Source organism: Lepidochelys kempii, chromosome 19 (assembly GCF_965140285.1).
Source record: "Lepidochelys kempii isolate rLepKem1 chromosome 19, rLepKem1.hap1, whole genome shotgun sequence".
NCBI lineage: Eukaryota > Metazoa > Chordata > Testudines > Cheloniidae > Lepidochelys > Lepidochelys kempii.
In genome coordinates, this window is record NC_136398.1 from 7297672 (window position 1) to 7316885 (window position 19214).

At 48.5% G+C, this 19214-nt stretch overlaps 1 protein-coding gene across 5 annotated transcripts in view; it reads left to right on the forward strand.

Annotated features, from left to right (window-relative positions):
* Positions 1 to 12363, forward strand: part of AZIN2 (antizyme inhibitor 2) — a 24307-nt gene extending 11944 nt beyond the window's left edge. For 3 of the 5 annotated variants that reach the window (XM_073318042.2, XM_073318044.2, XM_073318043.2), the window contains 9 exons: positions 958 to 1127; positions 2956 to 3129; positions 4162 to 4334; positions 4608 to 4742; positions 6157 to 6322; positions 6509 to 6671; positions 7105 to 7217; positions 10348 to 10553; positions 10965 to 12363. In XM_073318042.2, the coding sequence (XP_073174143.1) occupies positions 1029 to 1127; positions 2956 to 3129; positions 4162 to 4334; positions 4608 to 4742; positions 6157 to 6322; positions 6509 to 6671; positions 7105 to 7217; positions 10348 to 10553; positions 10965 to 11109 (1374 nt within the window). In that variant the 5' untranslated portion in view covers positions 958 to 1028 and the 3' untranslated portion in view covers positions 11110 to 12363. Of the gene's footprint in view, positions 1 to 957; positions 1128 to 2955; positions 3130 to 4161; positions 4335 to 4607; positions 4743 to 6156; positions 6323 to 6508; positions 6672 to 7104; positions 7218 to 10347; positions 10565 to 10964 lie in introns of those variants that run through there. The other 2 variants (XM_073318045.2, XM_073318046.2) reach the window with 2 other exon arrangements.
* Positions 12364 to 19214: the final 6851 nt, after the last annotated feature.

Below are 19214 nucleotides of genomic sequence, written 5' to 3' on the forward strand. Positions count from 1 at the left end.
AAAAGCAAATCTTCCAGCTTCTTTTTGTTTTCAATTTGATGGGGAACATGGGGAGTGGTAAGGGTGTGTGTATCCGACTCCAAATAGCTTAACTAATTTTACTCAAACTCCTCTCCCACCCCCCAAAAAAATAATTTCCCAGCAGAGACCAAACTGTTAATTTCAGCTTGAAATGTGAAATTTTATAAGAAACTGAGAACACAGGGCAATCTTAATTAGCCGAGTCACTGCTGTAATAAGTCATCAAAGAGTCTGTGCTATGAGACAGGACTCCGGGCTTGTTCAAACACACAACTTAAATTTAACTTAAATCAGTTTAATTCAACCCAATGCAGCTTTTGTGTGTGGACTTGTATATCTGTTTAAATCTGGTTATATTAGTTTAGCTCGCACCTGTAAAGTTACTGGCACAAGCTAAAGTGATATAAACCCAGTTTAGTGCCATAGAGGAGTACAGTTGGGTGAAATTTTTTGCACAAAATATTTGGGTGGGGATGAAAAATACAGGTCCAGCAAAAGTGAAATGTTTCATGACTTTGTCAATTTCAATGAATTGTTTTGGTTTTAAAAAACATTCTAAAAAACCAAAATGTTTAGAATTGTTTGGTTTGAAATTTTTTGTTTCAAAATCTCCTCTAACTTTAAAAAAAAAAAATCAAACATTTTAAAAATTTTCAAATTCCAAATGAAATGTTTTTGACCCAAAATGATTCTTCAACTTTTTGAAAGTGCCAATGAACTAAAAAAAAAAAAAAAAAATCTGTTACTTGCTCAGCTTTGTCGAGGCGCGTCCGCATACAAAGTTTCAGTGGTTAACTGAATCGGTATAAAATTACACCTTTAGTTACAGCAGTACAAGTTTGTGTGTAGACCAGGCCTTAGAGAAAGTGCCGGATGGGGATGGTCTCTGGGGGTGGACCCAGAAACCCCACTAACACTCTTCCTCCTTCTTTACAGTGTGTTGCATACTTAGAAACTACTTCTACTGAAGGAGGCTTTAGAACTAGCAATTCTCCTAGATCTGGACGATGAGTGGGTACTTGGACGAATCAGACTTTATGATGGTGGAGGAGGGCTTCACCACCAGAGACCTCCTTGAAAATCTCCTCATGGAGGTCTCCCAGACGGTAAGGGGCACTTAGCTTCTATGGGCCCTTCCTTCCCATCCACTGGCCCCGATGTCATGTGGCATCTAACTGTAGGGGGGCTATTTAACTGTCACTCTCCTCTGACGCATAAGGATTTGAGATGCTTTAGTGCAACTTCTCAGCATCTCACAACACTTAACTTCTTCTGGACAGTGAAGCGGGGGCAGAATTTTGTTTTCAATTTTTGTGTGTGCACATCTGTGGGAATGGCTGGCTAGATACTTAACTGGACATATGCACATACAAACACCTGATTTGCATGTGCCTATAAGTTAGCCATATGTGCTTGTGTGCATACATTGGGCTTGCCTATCTTAGTTGGTTTGGGGCCGTTTGTGGCCCAGTCAGCACACAGTTGCAGCCCATGTGACATCCTGATGTCCATACAGGTAGTATGTAGATTGTGTGGATGTGGCCCACGTAATACACAGAGAGTTGCATATGCGGCCCGCAGTGGTAAATAGGTTGAGAACCACTGGTTTAGGGCCAGAGTGGAGGGAACTGGGCAGTGGAATCTTTGTATTGTTGGGGACAGGAGACTTGCATTGCAGAGACCAGGGCTTGAATTCTCAGTTACACTGAAGCCTCTTTATACCACGCTGGAAGTGTGAGGGGGCTTTAAAGTGGATATAAACATAATTTACACCCCTCGCTGCATTGCCACAGTGGTGTCAAAGGGCCTTTGTGTCATTAAGAATCAGGCCCAGGTTTGGGTGATTCCCCCACTAAAATGCACCTTAATGAAAATGCTCCCACTTAAAAATGACCATGGTGACATTGTTGCTAGATAGTTATATAACAGGATGGAAAACGCTTTTGAATTTGCCAGCACTTCTGTGGAATTTCTCGTCCTATTTTTGACCTAATTCGAATATCAGTGTATGGTATGGAAGAAGGTCATATTCCAACTGTTAGTGTTTTAAGGGTTTTCTTGCCTGCTGGGCTTGATAATGGTCTGATCTGGGGAACAGATAGTTATTTGCCAGTGGACTAGGGGAAAAGAAACAAAGGAAAATCACATTTCTAAAAATCTCTTTTTGTCTAAAAATATCTCATCGGTTCCACTTTCCCCCTCTCATGCTTTGTAGGGCTCTTTCCTGGGCTTCATTCTTAGCCCTTTGCTTCTCTTCAAATTAAAAGAGCTGATTTGATTGTGCGTGTGTGTGGCACACCTCAGGGGTGTGCTCCTGCCCGTTCTCACCAGTGGTGGACTGAGTCCCACCCGAATCTTGCTGCAGCTCTGAGAAGACCATATTGAATTCCTAATTGAGGCTTTGTGCTGGTATCCGTCAATCGCAGGTTACCACTAACTGCCCTCAAGCTACACCCCTTTGTGTCATGTAGTTGCCCCACGCGCAGCAGAGCCTACCCCTGCGCTGGGCGTGTTGAAGCAGCTGTGAGCGTGGAGTTCTTTGTCACACTGGGCATTCTGCTGGTGTCTCGATGCAGATGGCGCGTACATCAGCTGGGCGGGGTGTGCACCAGTGGCCGTCAGTTGCAAGACTTGGCTGTTGGGCATCATTTGCAGACTTCACTGATTTCAGTACCAGAAAGATTGAGTCTTAGCAAGCCCCCAAATTGGAGGGACCTTGATCATTGGACATTTAGGGCCTGATTCGCCCCTTCTTTATGCGGGTGTAAATCAGGAGTAACTCCACTGGCATCACTGTGGGGTGAGTGGAGAATCAGGCTCTCAGTTTTGAGTCTGGTGCCTTTGCTGCTCCATGAAGACTCTGCAACGCTCCTTCCTTGCGGGAGGGAGGGGCGCTGAGACCACTGTTTGCTGACTCCAGTCTCTTCCCTCTAGAGCGACAAAGGGGCCTTTTTTGTGGCAGACCTGGGGGACGTAGTGAAGAAACACCTGCACTTCCTGAAGGCCTTGCCCCACGTCAAACCTTTCTACGCTGTTAAGTGCAACAGCAGCAAAGGAGTGGTGCGGACGCTGGCTGAGCTGGGGGCAGGATTTGACTGTGCTAGCAAGGTAGGAACAAGGGGAAAGAACAACAACTCTGGGCCCCAATGTCCCTGGGGTGCGGTGGCTAGATCTGTACCCTGGAAGATGGTGAGGGAACCAGCCAAGGCACGGTATGGCAGCACAAATGTTAAACAAGCTTAGTGCAGATTGCAGAGTCCTAAACTTAGTCTGGAGCTTCCCATGCTGCATTTACATTGGAGGGAGTCTCCCCCTTCCAGCAAAACAGTAATAGTGCATCCTGGAAAGTCTGCTTCCCGCAGTTGGGTGTTCCAAATTCTTTCCTTGTTTTACATGTCTCCTGGGCAACAGAATCCATCTGTAATGAGGCATGTCCTAAGTGTGTTGGTTTTTTCTGGGACATGCTGCCACAGCCCACTCTTATGTGGGTTCAAGGCTGAGTCAGAAGCTCCCTCTTGTCTCATTAACGGGTTTTTTGGGTGGATCAAAGCAAGGCTATTTATTTCTTTGTGATTCAGAGGAACAGGTTGCCAAGGTGGCATGTATTTATATGTCTTAAGAACAAAGCCTAAGGGAAAACAACAAAGCCCGAGAGGCCATGACAATGAACAGAGTTCCACGCAGCCTGAATGCGCTATAAACAACTAGCAGGGGGAGAGATGCTCGTTTCTTCCTCCTAACACCATGTGAAGGATTTTGGCCTAATGGATGAGGGCTAGGTGGCAGTGTTTTTATTACATATCTTGGGGTAATCTGGTCCATCCAGCTTGCCTCCTGCCTTTACAGACCTACCTTCCTTGGTCTTGTGTTTCTAGTGATGTGTTACTGCTATCTCTCGCTCCAGACACACAGTCCACCGTGAGCCCTGTGGGCAAACCCACTTTCTTCATCTGTGTCTGGTTCCCAGGAGAATCCCAGGCCTGAATCCTGGTGAGTTACCCTTGGTGAACCCACAACGTGCATTAGAATGTCCCAGGCCTGGAGCCCTTGATTTCATAACAATTTGTATCCCACAACACTGAGTTCCCCAGGGGCTGATCCATACACCCTGCTAATAATGCTTTTTCTATCTTGTTGCAGACGGAGATTGCATTAGTTCAGAGCATTGGGGTCCCACCTGACAAGATTATCTACACTAACCCCTGCAAACAGATCTCGCAGATCAAATACGCAGCCAGCCACGGGGTGCAGCTGATGGCCTTCGACAATGAAGTAGAGCTCGGGAAAGTGGCAAGGAGCCATCCACATGCCAGGTTTGTATATAAACTCTCTGGGTATGGAAGAAGGAGGCTATTGAGGCTGGAAACAGATGGACCAAAGGTTAGTCTCTCAATCTTCTCTAGAGGGTGAACGTGATGTTTGTTATGGGCAGGACCTTTATGTATTTTCATAGCATGTTCATGTTCCATGTACTAGGGCTGGCTTCAGTAAAGAGTTGGAGAAATCGCATACCTTGGCCTGCATGGTAATTGGGGAGTGGGAGATGAAGAGCTGGGACACCGACCTGGTGTAACTTCATTCCACAGGATGGTTCTGTGCATCGCCACCAACAACCCCAGATCCTCTGCCTGTCTGAGCGTGAAATTTGGTGCCACCCTCAAGTCCTGCAGACACCTACTAGAAACTGCAAAGGAGATGAATGTGGAGATTGTTGGCATCAGGTACAGGGTGGCATCCTCATACCGTGAAGCCTGATTCTCCCTAAACTGACATAAGCACAGCCCCTGAACCCTAACTTTACCTGCACTAAAAGGAGTACTTGTGGCACCTTAGAGACTAACCAATTTATTTGAGCATAAGCTTTCGTGAGGTACAGCTCACTTCATCGGATGCATACTGTGGAAAATACAGAAGATGTTTTTATACACACAGACCATGAAAAAATGGGTGTTTATCACTACAAAAGGTTCTCTTGTAAGGAGAGTGATCACTTTAGATAAGCTGTTACCAGCAGGAGAGTGGGGTGGGGGGAGAAAACCTTTTGTAGTGATAAACACCCATTTTTTCATGGTCTGTGTGTATAAAAACATCTTCTGTATTTTCCACAGTATGCATCCGATGAAGTGAGCTGTAGCTCACGAAAGCTATGCTCAAATAAATTGGTTAGTCTCTAAGGTGCCACAAGTCCTCCTTTTCTTTTTGCGAATACAGACTAACACGGCTGCTACTCTGAAACCTTTACTTGCACTGAACTTCATGGATCTGGGAGGGTCTGTCTGATCACCAAACCTGGGCAAATCAATCCTAGTGCATTCACTGGTGGGATTTCTCCTCTATTTCTTGTCACCAATAGCCCATGAACAGATGGCAGAATTCCACGTTAATTATGACACTCTCCCCTAATTTCTTCAGACAAGGATTTCCGCTTACTGATTGTTTGCAAATTGCAAGTGTTGGACATTCACGCTGTTGGTTGGTTCTCCAAGTCACGTGGTATTGTTTCTGTTCCTTGATCGGGTGAGTTGGGGAACTAACCAATAACCAAGCAAATTTTGCATTGCATATTTGGGTGTAAAACTAAAAATTTGCACTTGAGGGTTTTGGTTTCACAACTAAAAAGGTTTCAAGCTAAATTATTACGATTAAACACAAGAAGGTCATGGGTGTGATCAAAATTAGTTAAATTTATCACAAGAGTGAATCTCTGTAATATATGCCTTTTCTTTCTATGTATTGCACCTTTAAGGCTGATATTTTTTCAAAGGATCCTAGGGGAGTTAGAGGCTCAGCTCCTGTTGAAAGTCATTGCAAATAGAGACTTAACTTCTTTGAAATTCCCAGCCTAGATATTTAAGGGCCTTGCTGGAGTCACTTAGTCTGCAGAGAGTTCTAGGAGAAATCACACACTGTGCTCTCCACTGGAAGGTTTATATTTGCTTTTCTTTAGTCTGAAAGGTTATTCTGACTGTAAGTCTCTCTCTCGGTGTGTGGAAAGAGCATAACTCTCCTATAGAATGATTATTTGTGAATAACATTTTGCACTGTTTTCCCAAGTCTGCTCTCAACGCTCTGGCATTAGAGGAGGCTGGATGATGGGGCTTAACCCAGACTAAATTAAGGATTCTTCCCCCTTAGTTTTCATGTTGGCAGTGACTGCCCCGACCTGCAAGCCTTCTCTCGGTCCATAGCAGATGCTCGGCTGGTGTTTGAAATGGGTGCAGAGCTGGGCTACAAGATGCACTTATTAGACATTGGAGGTGGATTCCCTGGCACTGAAAATTCTAAAGTCCGGTTTGAAGAGGTATAAAGATTACCGTTTGTGTTCTCTTTAGGCAGAGAAGGCAGCTGGGAGGGAGTCCTAGCTGGTATCTCAGCTGGGCTTGAATCTCTGGCCTTTATTTTGAAAGGGTGGTTAACTAATAAATGTTGGAATAACCAACCACAATGTTTGTGGTTTCTTCCACCCCACCCCCTTTCTACCAATCAGATGGCAGCCATGATCAACTCTGCCTTGGACTTGTATTTCCCAGAAGGCTGTGGGGTGGAGATCATCGCCAAACCAGGACGATACTATGTAGCTTCTGCCTTTACCTTGGCTGTCAATGTTGTTGACAAGCAGGAGGTTCCCTTGGATCCGCCTGGCTCAGACGGTAGGTTGAGCAGGTGGAATGATGCATCTTCCTGCAGTGCTGAGCCCCCGGGGAGGCAGCAGGTTGCTGTGATGGGTAACTGAACTGCGGGCCAAACACCTTTTGCTAGGAAAGATGAGAGCTGAGAGCCAACCAGCATACAACTGCTCAGTAGTTCAGATCCTACTAGTCCAAAGTGGACCTGTTTTGATATTGGACGGCAGTAGTGACTGCAGGAAAAATGGATGGCAGTTGATTCAGGCCTCAGTTCTCATTTTCTGTGTGGCCCTCAGCCGGGTCAGTATCTGGTCACTCCTCAAAAGCCACGTCAGGCTGACGAAGTCCCCTCAAATGGGGCATCTTTGTCCAGTCCCAGGAGCTCAAAGTATTAAGCTTGACACGTGAATTGACCCTTTGCTGAATCTGCCTTCCCTGCTCTATCCCCATCTCCCAGATGAAGAGTCTGGCAGCAAGAAGAGCATCCTGTATTACATTAACGATGGCATCTATGGATCCTTCAGCTGCATTTTCTTCAATCACACCTGCCCCAGCCCCATCCTGCACAAGGTAAGTGTCCCTTCCACCTGGAGGAAGAGGGACACAATAGACCAAAATAACTCAGCCCTCAGTGGAGGGTCTGATCCACTTCTGGGATTCTCCCCAGCTGCACCTCGTGCCTTTCCTCCGGGACGCTCTGTTCCCATGCTCAGTCTCTGGGGTTTCTTTCCCCCACACTGAGTATCCGAGCTCTTTGAGAGCCTTTGGCTGTAACTCCCTGCAGTGTCTCCCTAGTAGCCTGCCTTCACTAGAGAGCGACTTAAGGGTTAGCTACACTTACAAGTCAGAGCGCATTAAAGCAGCTCCGGGAGCCCTAACTCCTGACGCGTCCATGCTGGCAAGGCACATAGAGTGCCGGGACTCTGCAGCTGGAGCGCTCCTGGCAATCCACCTCCACGAGAAGCAGAACGCTTGCTGCACCCCGGCTGAAACCCCCGGGCGTCAGTGTGAACGAGGGGTTGCATTACTGTGCTGTGACTTGCCTCCGGAAACGTCCCGTAATCCCCTGAAGTCAAGTGGCCACTCTTGTCATCGCTTTGAAATCGGCTGCAGGCATGCGGATATCCCCTTTCAAAGCTCCATTTCTGACAGCCGGCTGCTAATCTGCTCCGGGACAAAGCAGCCATTAGTGTGGAAGGCTGTGAGTGTGTGTGGGGGGGAGGGGGCGGCGGTGGGTGGGTCTGTTGCTGTCTGAATTTACAAAACAGCATGCTGACATGCTCTCAGCCCCCGCAAAACACATTCTCTCCCCCCACGTACACACGCAACACACTCCCTGTCACACTCCACCCCACCCCCAGTTTGAAAAGCACATTGCAGCCACTTGCGCACTGGGATAGCTACCATGGCGCTCTCTGCTCTCTGTGGCCACGCCGGTGCGCTTGCAGCTGACAGTGTAAACGCACGGCCGCGTTTTCCCTGCTGCGCTCTGCGAAGGCCGGTTTAACTCCGAGCGCTCTACATCTGGAAGGGTAGCCAAGCCCTTAGACGCTGTCAGAGTGATGCTCCCTGCCTCCCCAGGTGCCCAGCATGGCTCTAGCCTCCCTTCCTCCCTCCCACATCTATCCCGCTCCGCATCTGAGCTCAGCCTGTTTGTGATACAGAGGACGGTGTAGGCAAGGCAGAATGTGTTCAACTCATCCCGGGTGTGACTCCGTGGAAATCAGTGGTGTTTCCCGCAGGAGGACGTTGGGCTAAGGTTTCTAACTCCAGTTTCATCACAAACGAGCCCTTCAAAGGCTTTTGCCCTCCTTCAAGTGATTGGACACCAGAGATCAGCCCCCAGAGTATCAGACCATTGATAGCTTGGCATTGGCCGCAGCAGTGCAACGGACCCTGGGCAGATTTCAAATTCCTGTAACTTCCTGTACCGACCCATGGTTCTTTTTAATACACTGTTGAATCCTTGACACCCATTCTGAAGCGTCGTTAACAAGTTTTCATGTTGGGAGAGCCCTGCATGGATACACAGATGTGTATCCACATCTGATCTGCTATCCACAAAACTTATCTGCAGATATCCGCATCTGTCTGCGGATTTGCAGGGCTCTACACTGGGGGCGGGCTGAGGCTCCGAGGCATTCCCCTGCCGGAGCCCGCTCAGAGAGAGCCCCGGGCAGCTGTGGGGAGCCGGGTGGGGATCCTGGAGGGCGGGGACACGGCCAGGGGCTGCTCTCAGCTCCCCTCTTTCCCCGCTCTGCGCCGCGGGCAGGTGCAGGATCTGCTGTGGTTCCCCATGGCTCTCGGCTGGGCTCCATGCTGGCCTTGCCAAGGGGAGTGGGGAGACCTGTGGAGCTGCCTGGGGGCTGCTTGGGCTCCCGGCCCAGGGCAGGTGGAGGGTCCATTGCGGCTCCCCACAGCTGCCAGCCCGGCTTTTATCGTGGCCGGGTCAGAGAGAGCCGTGCTGGCAGCTGTGGGGAGCTGTGGCAGCCCCATGCCCAGTGCCCCGGCCCCCCACCCAGGGCAGGCGGAGGATCCATGCTGCAGTTCCTCACAGCTGCCTGCCCGGCTCTTACCATCAGAGCCCTGCGCAGATACAAAATTTGTATCCGCATCACAGCCATCGGCAGAAATGGTCCGCTGATATAAAGTGGATACCCGCGGATTTGCAGGGCTCTACATGTTGGCTCCAAAATGCCAGTGAGTGCCTTCTCTGATCAACCAGGCATCGTAGAGCAAAAACTGAGGTTTTTAAAGCTTCAGAGCCAGTTGCAGGGATTTCAGAATCGCAGCTGGGCTGTAGCAAGACCTGAATGTGGCCCATGGGTCAGCCACTTGCTAACTAGCAGCACTGGGTAAAACCATGCATACAGCGGGCATGTCTACACTGTGACTCCGGCACCTGTAGACATATGTGAGCTAGCTGCAATAACAATAGCAGTGAAACCCCGGCAGCACCGTGAGTACCCAGGGTCCTAGGTGGGCCTGTACAGCCAGCTAGATCCAGGTTAATTTGGATATTTCTACGTGGGCTGCAGTCACACCTCTGACCGCAGTGTAGGCGCACCCAGTGTCTGTTTGCTCACAAGGAGTGTTCAGGAAAGGATTAAAGGGACAGACACAAGTGACAAATATAGCTTTAAGAGATGTGACTAATAGCGGAGATGATCAAACTGGAATATACCATTAAAACAAAGCTGTTGCCATTGACAGAGTTAATTCTTGCCTTTAGCTCGGGGAGACAGTCCAGACAGACGGCGTTCCATTTCTGTTCCTTCACTCCCTCGAACTTTCCACTTCCTGTGTACTGGTGCTGCAATGTCTGGGTTGATTAAAATCCACACAAACTGCTCTTTCTCCCCTCTCTTTTTTTTCCTTAAGGTCGTTAAAATATGAACATTTCTGCTAATATTTTTTCCATAAAACTCACTTTTTGCAGCCTACATTTTGGGCCTCCAGTAGTCGATGGCTAGTCTGGTCAATTTGGATTGGTTTTCCATGGAGTTACTCCAGTTTAGGACCAGATCTTCGGCTGGTATAAATCCACATGGCTCCATTGTAAATGAGTGTGGCTGCATTGCAGTTAGTGAAGAAGTGTTGATTTACGCCAGTTGAGGATCTGACCTTTGGTCCGATTATTTCATTTACGAGCTTGGTCTCCTGTGATGTCCATCTCCTTTACGCCCCACCCCCACTGCAGAAACACGGCCCAGATCACCCCTTGTTCAGCAGCAGCCTCTGGGGTCCTTCTTGTGATGGGCCGGACTGCATTGCAGATGGCTTGGAGCTACCAGAACTGCAAGTTGGTGACTGGCTGACGTTTGAGAACATGGGTGCCTACACCATAGCAGCCTCGTCCTCTTTTAATGGACACCGGCAGCCACAGATCAACTACGCCATGTCCCGGTAAGAGCCTGGTAAGAGACTTCCTGTAACTCATCCAGGGAAAGGAGGGGTGAGAATCAGAGCTCATGACTGACTGCCCTTGGGAGCCAGACTGTGGGGTTGGTCTGGGCTTTGAAGAAAAAGTGCCACTTCTGGAATCAGCAGCATCTGGAAGTTTAGGGTTAAATCCTGGCCCAAAGCAAAACTTCCATTGACTTCCATATAGCTAGGATTTCACTCTAAGTGTCCAAACCCCATCTAGACATGAACCAGCTTGTCTTTGGCCTACTGCCAGACCTCAGCCTGGGATCGCCCTACAGAAGTCTGGGTGGCGTAATGGGGAGATGAGTGAGAACAGAACTCCCTGTTCTCTGGGGATGGGTGTAAAACTGGGCTAGAGAGAAAGGTTTGTTTGTTTTTTCTTGCTTACAGGGAAGCTGTCCGGCTGCTACAGGGGAAGCTGCCACAACCAGAAGAAGAGGAGAGAGAGAGCCTGTGTGCTCCTCTCTCCTGTGGCTGGGAAATCACAGATACCTTGTGCATTACCCCTGTCTTCACTCCAGCTAGAATCACGTGAGCAGCACCAGTCATGGCGGGGGCAGATCCTTAACCAAGGGGACTCTTGTGTCCACTTCTCATGCCCTCTCAGATTTCTGCCCTGAAGTAGGACCTGTTTTACATTCAGGTGTGGTTTTTTTTAAGTATGCAACATAAATCCTGTTCCTCCTGCCTGTGTTGTGTTGCCTGCTGTGTGCCATAGCAAAGGGCAGAGCATTCGGTTTGTGGGTGTTTATATGCCGATTGGGTTTACATTATTTTTGTAAGTTATCCTAATAAATTGTATTGTGTTTTTTTTATAAATAAGCAGGTGGATTTTCATCCCCTTCCTGCCAAGGGGAGATTTGCAGAGCACAGCTGGTCTCTAAGGGTATGTCTACACTACGAAATTAGGTCGACTTTATAGAAGTCGGTTTTTTAGAAATCGGTTTTACATATTCGAGTGTGTGTGTCCCCACAGAAAATACTCTAAGTGCATTAACTCAGCGGAGTGCTTCCACAGTACCGAGGCTAGAGTCGACTGCCGGAGCATTGCACTGTGGGTAGCTATCCCACAGTTCCCGCAGTCTCCGCTGCCCATTGGAATTCTGGGTTGAGATCCCAATGCCTGATGGGGCTAAAACATTGTCGCGGGTGGTTCTGGGTACATATCGTCAGGCCCCCGTTCCCTCCCTCCCTCCGTGAAAGCAACAGCAGACAATCATTTCGTGCCTTTTTTCTTGAGTTACCTGTACAGACGTCATACCACGGCAAGCATGGAGCCCGCTCAGGTAACCGTCACCGTATGTCTCCTGGGTGCTGGCAGATGTGGTACTGCATTGCTACACAGCAGCAGCAACCCATTGCCTTGTGGCAGCAGATGGTACAATAGGACTGGTAGCCGTCATCGTCGTGTCCGAGGTGCTCCTGGCCACATCGGCCAGGAGCGCTTGGGCAGACATGGGTGCAGGGACTACATTAGAAGTGACTTGACCAGGTCATTCTCTTTAGTCCTGCAGTCAGTCCTATTGAACCATCTTATGGTGAGCAGGCAGGTGATACGGACTGCTAGCGGTCGTACTGTACCATCTTCTGCCGAGCAGCCATGAGATGTGGATGGCTTGCAGTCCTTCTGCACCGTCTGCTGCCAGCCAAAGATGTACAAGATAGATGGAGTGGATCAAAACAAGAAATAGATCAGATTTGTTTTGTACTCATTTGCTCCCCCTCCCCATCCTGCCCCCCGTCTAGGGGACTCATTCCTCTAGGTCACGCTGCAGTCACCCACAGAGAAGGTGCAGTGAGGTAATCATGTATCAATCAGAGGCCAGACCAACCTGCTTGTTCCAATAAGAACAATTACTTAGGTGCACCATTTCTTATTGGAACCCTCCGTGAAGTCCTGCCTGAAATACTCCTTGATGTAAAGCCACCCTCTTTGTTGATTTTAATTCCCTGTAAGCCAACCCTGTAAGCCATGTCGTCAGTCGCCCCTCCCTCCATCAGAGCAACAGCAGACAATTGTTCCACGCCTTTTTTCTGTGCGGACGCCATACCAAGGCAAGCATGGAGGCCGCTCAGCTCACTTTGGCAATTAGGAGCACATTAAACACCACATGCATTATCCAGCAGTATATAGAAGGTTAGGGTATGCAGCACCAGAACCTGGCAGAGCGATACCAGGCGAGTAGGCGACATCAGCGTGGTCACGTGAGTGATCAGGACATGGACACAGATTTCTCTGAAAGCATGGGCCCTGCCAATGCATGCATCATGATGCTAATGGGGCAGGTTCATGCGGTGGAACGCCAATTCTGGGCTCGGGGAAACAAGCACAGACTTGTGGGACCGCATAGTGTTGCAGGTCTGGGACGATTCCCAGTGGCTGCAAAACTTTCGCATGTGTAAGGGCACTTTCATGGAGCTTTGTGACTTGCTTTCCCTTGCCCTGAAGCGCATGAATACCAAGATGAGAGCAGCCCTCACAGTTGAGAAGCGAGTGGCGATAGCCCTGTGGAAACTTGCAACACCAGACTGCTACCGGTCAGTTGGGAATCAATTTGGAGTGGGCAAATCTACTGTGGGGGCTGCTGTGATGCAAGTAGCCCACGCAATCAAAGATCTGCTGATATCTAGGGTAGTGACCCTGGGAAATGTGCAGGTCATAGTGGATGGCTTTGCTGCAATGGGATTCCCTAACTGTGGTGGGGCCATAGACGGAACCCATATCCCTATCTTGGCACTGGAGCACCAAGCCGGCGAGTACATAAACCGCAAGGGGTACTTTTCAATAGTGCTGCAAGCTCTGGTGGATCACAAGGGACGTTTCACCAACATCAACGTGGGATGGCCGGGAAAGGTACATGACGCTCGCATCTTCAGGAACTCTGGTCTGTTTCAAAAACTGCAGGAAGGGACTTTATTCCCAGACCAGAAAATAACTGTTGGGGATGTTGAAATGCCTATATGTATCCTTGGGGACCCAGCCTACCCCTTAATGCCATGGCTCATGAAGCCGTACACAGGCAGCCTGGACAGTAGTCAGGAGCTGTTCAACTACAGGCTGAGCAAGTGCAGAATGGTGGTAGAATGTGCATTTGGACGTTTAAAGGCGCGCTGGCGCAGTTTACTGACTCGCTTAGACCTCAGCGAAACCAATATTCCCACTGTTATTACTGCTTGCTGTGCGCTCCACAATATCTGTGAGAGTAAGGGGGAGATGTTTATGGCGGGCTGGGAGGTTGAGGCAAATCGCCTGGCTGCTGGTTAGGCGCAGCCAGACACCAGGGCGGTTAGAAGAGCACAGGAGGGCATGGTACGCATCAGAGAAGCTTTGAAAACCAGTTTCACGACTGGACAGGCTACAGTGTGAAAATTCTGTTTGTTTCTCCTTGATGAAACCCCCCGCCCCTTGGTTCACTCTACTTCCATGTAAGCTAACCACCCTACCCTCCTCCCTTTGATCACCGCTTGCAGAGGCAATAAAGTCATTGTTGCTTCACATTCATGCATTCTTTATTCATTCATCACACAAATAGGGGGATGACTACCAAGGTAGCCCAGGAGGGGTGATGGAGGAGGGAAGGAAAATGCCACACAGCACTTTAAAAGTTTACAACTTTAAAATTTATTGAATGCCAGCCTTCTGTTTTTTGGGCAATCCTCTGTGGTGGAGTGGCTGGTTGGCCGGAGGCCCCCCCACCGCATTCTTGGGCATCTGGGTGAGGAGCCTATGGAAGTTGGGGAGGAGGGTGGTTGGTTACCCAGGGGCTGTAGCGGCGGTCTGTGCTCCAGCTGCCTTTGCTGCAGCTCACCCATACACTGGAATATATTGGTTTGATCCTCCAGCAGCCTCAGCATTGAATCCTGCCTCCTCTCATCATGCTGCCGCCACATTTGAGCTTCAGCCCTCTCTTCAGCCCGCCACCTCTCCTCCCGGTCATTTTGTGCTTTCCTGCACTCTGACATTATTTGCCTCCACGCATTCGTCTGTGCTCTGTCAGTTTGGGAGGACAGCATGAGCTCAGAGAACATTTCATCACAAGTGCGTTTTTTTTTTCTTTCTAATCTTCACTAGCCTCTGGGAAGGAGAAGATCCTGTGATCTTTGAAACACATGCAGCTGGTGGAGGAAAAAAAAAGGGACAGTGGTATTTAAAAAGACACATTTTATAAAACAATGGCTACACTCTTTCAGGGTAAACCTTGCTGTTAACATTACATACATAGCATATGTGCTTTCGTTACAAGGTCGCATTTTGCCTCCCCCCACCGCGTGGCTACCCCCTCAACCCTCCCCGTGGCTAACAGCGGGGGAACATTTCTGTTCAGCACAGGCTAACAGCCCAGCAGGAACGGGCACCTCTGAGTGTCCCCTGGGGGAACATTTCTGTTCAGCACAGGCTAACAGCCCAGCAGGAACGGGCACCTCTGAGTGTCCCCTGAAGAAAAGCACTCTATTTCAACCAGGTGACCATGAATTATATCTCACTCTCCTGAGGATAACACAGAGAGATAAAGAACGGATGTTGTTTGAACACCAGCAAACATACACTGCAATGCTTTGTTGTACAATGATTCCCGAGTACGTGCTACTGGCCTGGAGTGGTAAAGTGTCCTACCATGAAGGACGCAATAATGCTGCCCTCCCCAGAGGCTTTTGCAAAGGATTTGGGAGTACATCCACGAGAGCCGCGAATGCCAGGGCAAATTAATCCTTTCACATGCTTGCTTTTAAACCATGTATAGTATTTTAAAAGGTACACTCACCGGACGTCCCTTCTCCACCTGCCGGGTCCAGGAGGCAGCCTTGGGTGGGTTTGGGGAGTACTGGCTCCAGGTCCAGGGTGAGGAACAGTTCCTGGCTGTCGGGAAAACTGGTTTCTCTGCTTGCTTGCTGTGAGCTATCTACAACCTTATCATCATCTTCTTCATCCCCAAAACCTGCTTCTGTGTTGCCTCCATCTCCATTGAAGGAGTCAAACAACACGGCTGGGGTAGTGGTGGCTGAACCCCCTAAAATGGCATGCAGCTCACCATAGAAGCGGCATATTTGGGGCTCTGACCCGGAGCGCCTGTTCACCTGTCTGGTTTTCTGGTAGGCTTGCCTCAGCTCCTTAAGTTTCACGTGGCATTGCTTCGGGTCCCTGTTATGGCCTCTGTCCTTCATGCCCTGGGAGATTTTGACTAAGGTTTTGGCATTTCGAAAACTGGAACGGAGTTCTGATAGCATGGATTCCTCTCCCCATACAGCGATCAGATCCCGTACCTCCCGTTTAGTCCATGCTGGAGCTCTTTTGCGATTCTGGGACTCCATCATGGTCACCTCTGCTGATGAGCTCTGCATGGTCACCTGCAGCTTGCCATGCTGGCCAAACAGGAAATGAGATTCAAAAGTTCACGGTTCTTTTCCTGTCTACCTGGCCAGTGCATCTGAGTTGAGAGTGCTGTCAGAGCGGTCACAATGGAGCACTCTGGGATAGCTCCCGGAGGCCAATACCATCAAATTGTGTCCACAGTACCCCAAATTCGACCCAGCAAGGCTAATTTAAGCGCTAATCCACTTGTCAGGGGTGGAGTAAGGAAATCGATTTTAAGAGCCCTTTAAGTCGAAAAGAAGGGCTTCATCGTGTGGACGGGTGCAGGTTTACATCGATTTAACGCTGCTAAATTCGACCTAAAGTCCTAGTGTAGACCAGGGCAATGACAGTGTCATCAAGACACATACAAGCTACAGAGGGAGCAAATTGTAGTGCTGTGCATCCAATCCAGGCTCCCAGGGAGAGAGGCAGGGCCTTTTAAACTGCTCTGGCACCATCTACTGGTAGATCATAGGATAGGCCAGATCAAATGCATGCCCAGTGTAGGTTTCAGAGTAGCAGCCATGTTAGTCTGTATCCGCAAAAAGAAAAGGAGGACTTGTGGCACCTTAGAGACTAACATATTTATTTGAGCATAAGCTTTTGTGAGCTACAGCTCACTTCATCGGATGCATTCAGTGGAAAATACAGCGGGGAGATTTATATACACAGAGAACATGAAACAATGGGCGTTACCATACACACTGTAATGAGAGTGATCAGGTAAGGTGAGCTATTACCAGCAGGAGACGGGGGTGGGGGGACCTTTTGTAGTGATAATCAGGGTGGGCCATTTCCAGCAGTTGAAAGAACGTCTGAGAAACAGCGGGGGCGGGGGGGAATAAACATGGGGAAATAGTTTTACTTTGTGTAATGACCCATCCACTCCCAGTCTTTATTCAAGCCTAAATTGTATCTAGTTTGCAAATTAATTCCAATTCAGCAGTCTCTTGTTGGAGTCTGGTTTTGAAGTTTTTTTGTTGAAGAATGGCCACTTTTAGGTCTGTAATCGAGTGACCAAAGAGATTGAAGTGTTCTCCGACTGGTTTTTGCTCAGTATATTGTTCTATTTAATGGTCGTAGCCTATACCCACTTCTGGTTTTAAACCTTTAATGAAGAAATGTTTAAAAAAAAACAGCACTGAGCCAGCTTTGCTTGAGCCAGGCAAGGTGAGCTATCAAACCAATGAGAACAAGCTTTTTTTTCTTTCAGGGGCAGAGGAAGTAACTAAAGGGGTAACAATTAGTGATTAAAATCAACAGTTGATCCATCGTGGTCCACCGACTGTCTGTGTGTCTCACAGAGACAGATTTTTAAAAGAGCTTTTGCTGCCAGTTGGGCACCTAACTGGACGGGAGCAGCTGGATGCTGTACTGTTCTGAAAATCCAGACCATAGACTTCATGGCCCGGTTGGGACTTACACTTGATTTTTGCTTGTTATAATCAGGACAGGAACTGCCAATGCCATGAAACTGGCAGCAGTAATGCCTTTCTAAGTCCCTATTCTGGAACTCTTTTAAGTACATGAGTAGTCCTGCTGAATACAAGAATAGGGAGAGCTGTCTTGTAGATATCCAACACTGTAACAAAACAACGTACTATGCAAGGTTTGATTTTTGGGACAAATATGTGGCAAACGCCTAATTGTCATGGAACCACATATCATGTCTACTTGGAATTTCTGTGCAACAGTAGGCATCGAAATCAAATCCCCTGTTCTAAAAGCACAAATTCCTAGCACTTGAGCTAAGGGGGACTCTCAATCAGCTGCTAATAGTGTTGGACATCCGACTGAGAATGGTGCAGTTCAGAGTCCCACCAACAGTGGGCAGTGGTGACACATACGCACTGATCCGTTCATTCCAGTGCTACTACCGTGGCCACTGCAGGATCAGGTCCCTTCAAGGCTGGAGACTGGGCCACTGACTATCTCTTTTTATTAAACTAATGAAATAAGATCTCTCCGCTGTAGAGTCAGCATTTCCACACGATACAAATCAAGAGTGGGTGAGGTCCTTTGCAGCAGACCGTAAGTCTCCTGGATCAGCAACAGGAACAAGTCCGTTTTTAAGGGACCTGCTAGCAGGTAGAATCCTACCATCTGGAATCCACCATAGTTGCAGGGAAACTCACTTCTGCATTAAAACTAGGTTTAGTATTTATTATTATTTTGATGATGGCTGTGCTTAAGGGGTTATGGAAAGCAGGGCCCCAAGGTGCTAGGTGCTGGACAAATAGAGTAATAGACAGTCACTGCTCTGAAATGCTGATATGACAGACAAAGCTGTGGAAAAGGGCTGTAACACATTAGCAGAATGACAGGTGGTAGTGGTGTTTAGATGAAGAGAGAGAAGGGGAATAGCACAAAGGAGGGTGGTATGCTGGGCAGCATGCTCAGGGCAGGTGGACTGAAGCTGAAGTGAGGGTTGGACTGAGGGAGGGGGCTGGAGCAAACAGGTAATCAGCACATGAGAGAGAACTCTCCAGAGTCAAAACTGTAGAAAGCAGCCTGGTCACATCAGCAGAATCCTTGCTGCTGATCCTGCTTCTAGGTTTGCTCCTGCCATGTTGACAGTTGCAGGTCTCTGGGGGTAGGATTAGCTCCTTCCTGCAATTTTTCTTCCCCACAGAGGGCTTGGTGTGTTGGAGGGGTACTACAATGGCCTAAGTACCTCTAGAAGGTGGGAGTCACCCCTGCATAGCTTTGTGTTGGGGTGCACCTGGCATGGAGCGTTAGCCCTGGCTGAGCTCTGTCTTTCCCTATTACTCCCTCCATGCTGTAGGACCCACTGCGGCTGCTTCTGTGTCTGCTTTGGCTGACTTGAGAGTTGCTCTGGGCTCTGGAGTTGGTTTGTTCTGGAATCTTTCTTCCCCAAGCCCACATGGCTTGAGGGATGGGAGAGCCCCGTTTGGGTCTCAAAACAGGAAACTCCTACATGGTTTAAATTGGAGATCAATGCTGATGCCTTGCTAAACAGTGACTACAACATTCCACTGGCTGTTTTTATGTTTAAGCAATAATGATTAATCGACGTGCCGGATCTTTCTGGGAATTAATCACTGCTCTCAAAAGGGGATCCAGGAGTATCAAACAGAAATGAGATCAACCCTAAACTGACAATTACCAGGGCTTTGAACATTGGTAAGAACTGTCACGTTCAACAAAACTAACACAGACTGACAATGGGCTACTCTGTGCCCAGAGGTCTGGAATAAAGCCACTAGGGATGCAGAGGTTGGGAACAGAAAGCAGTGAGTTGGGAGCTAGATATTTTCTGGATACAC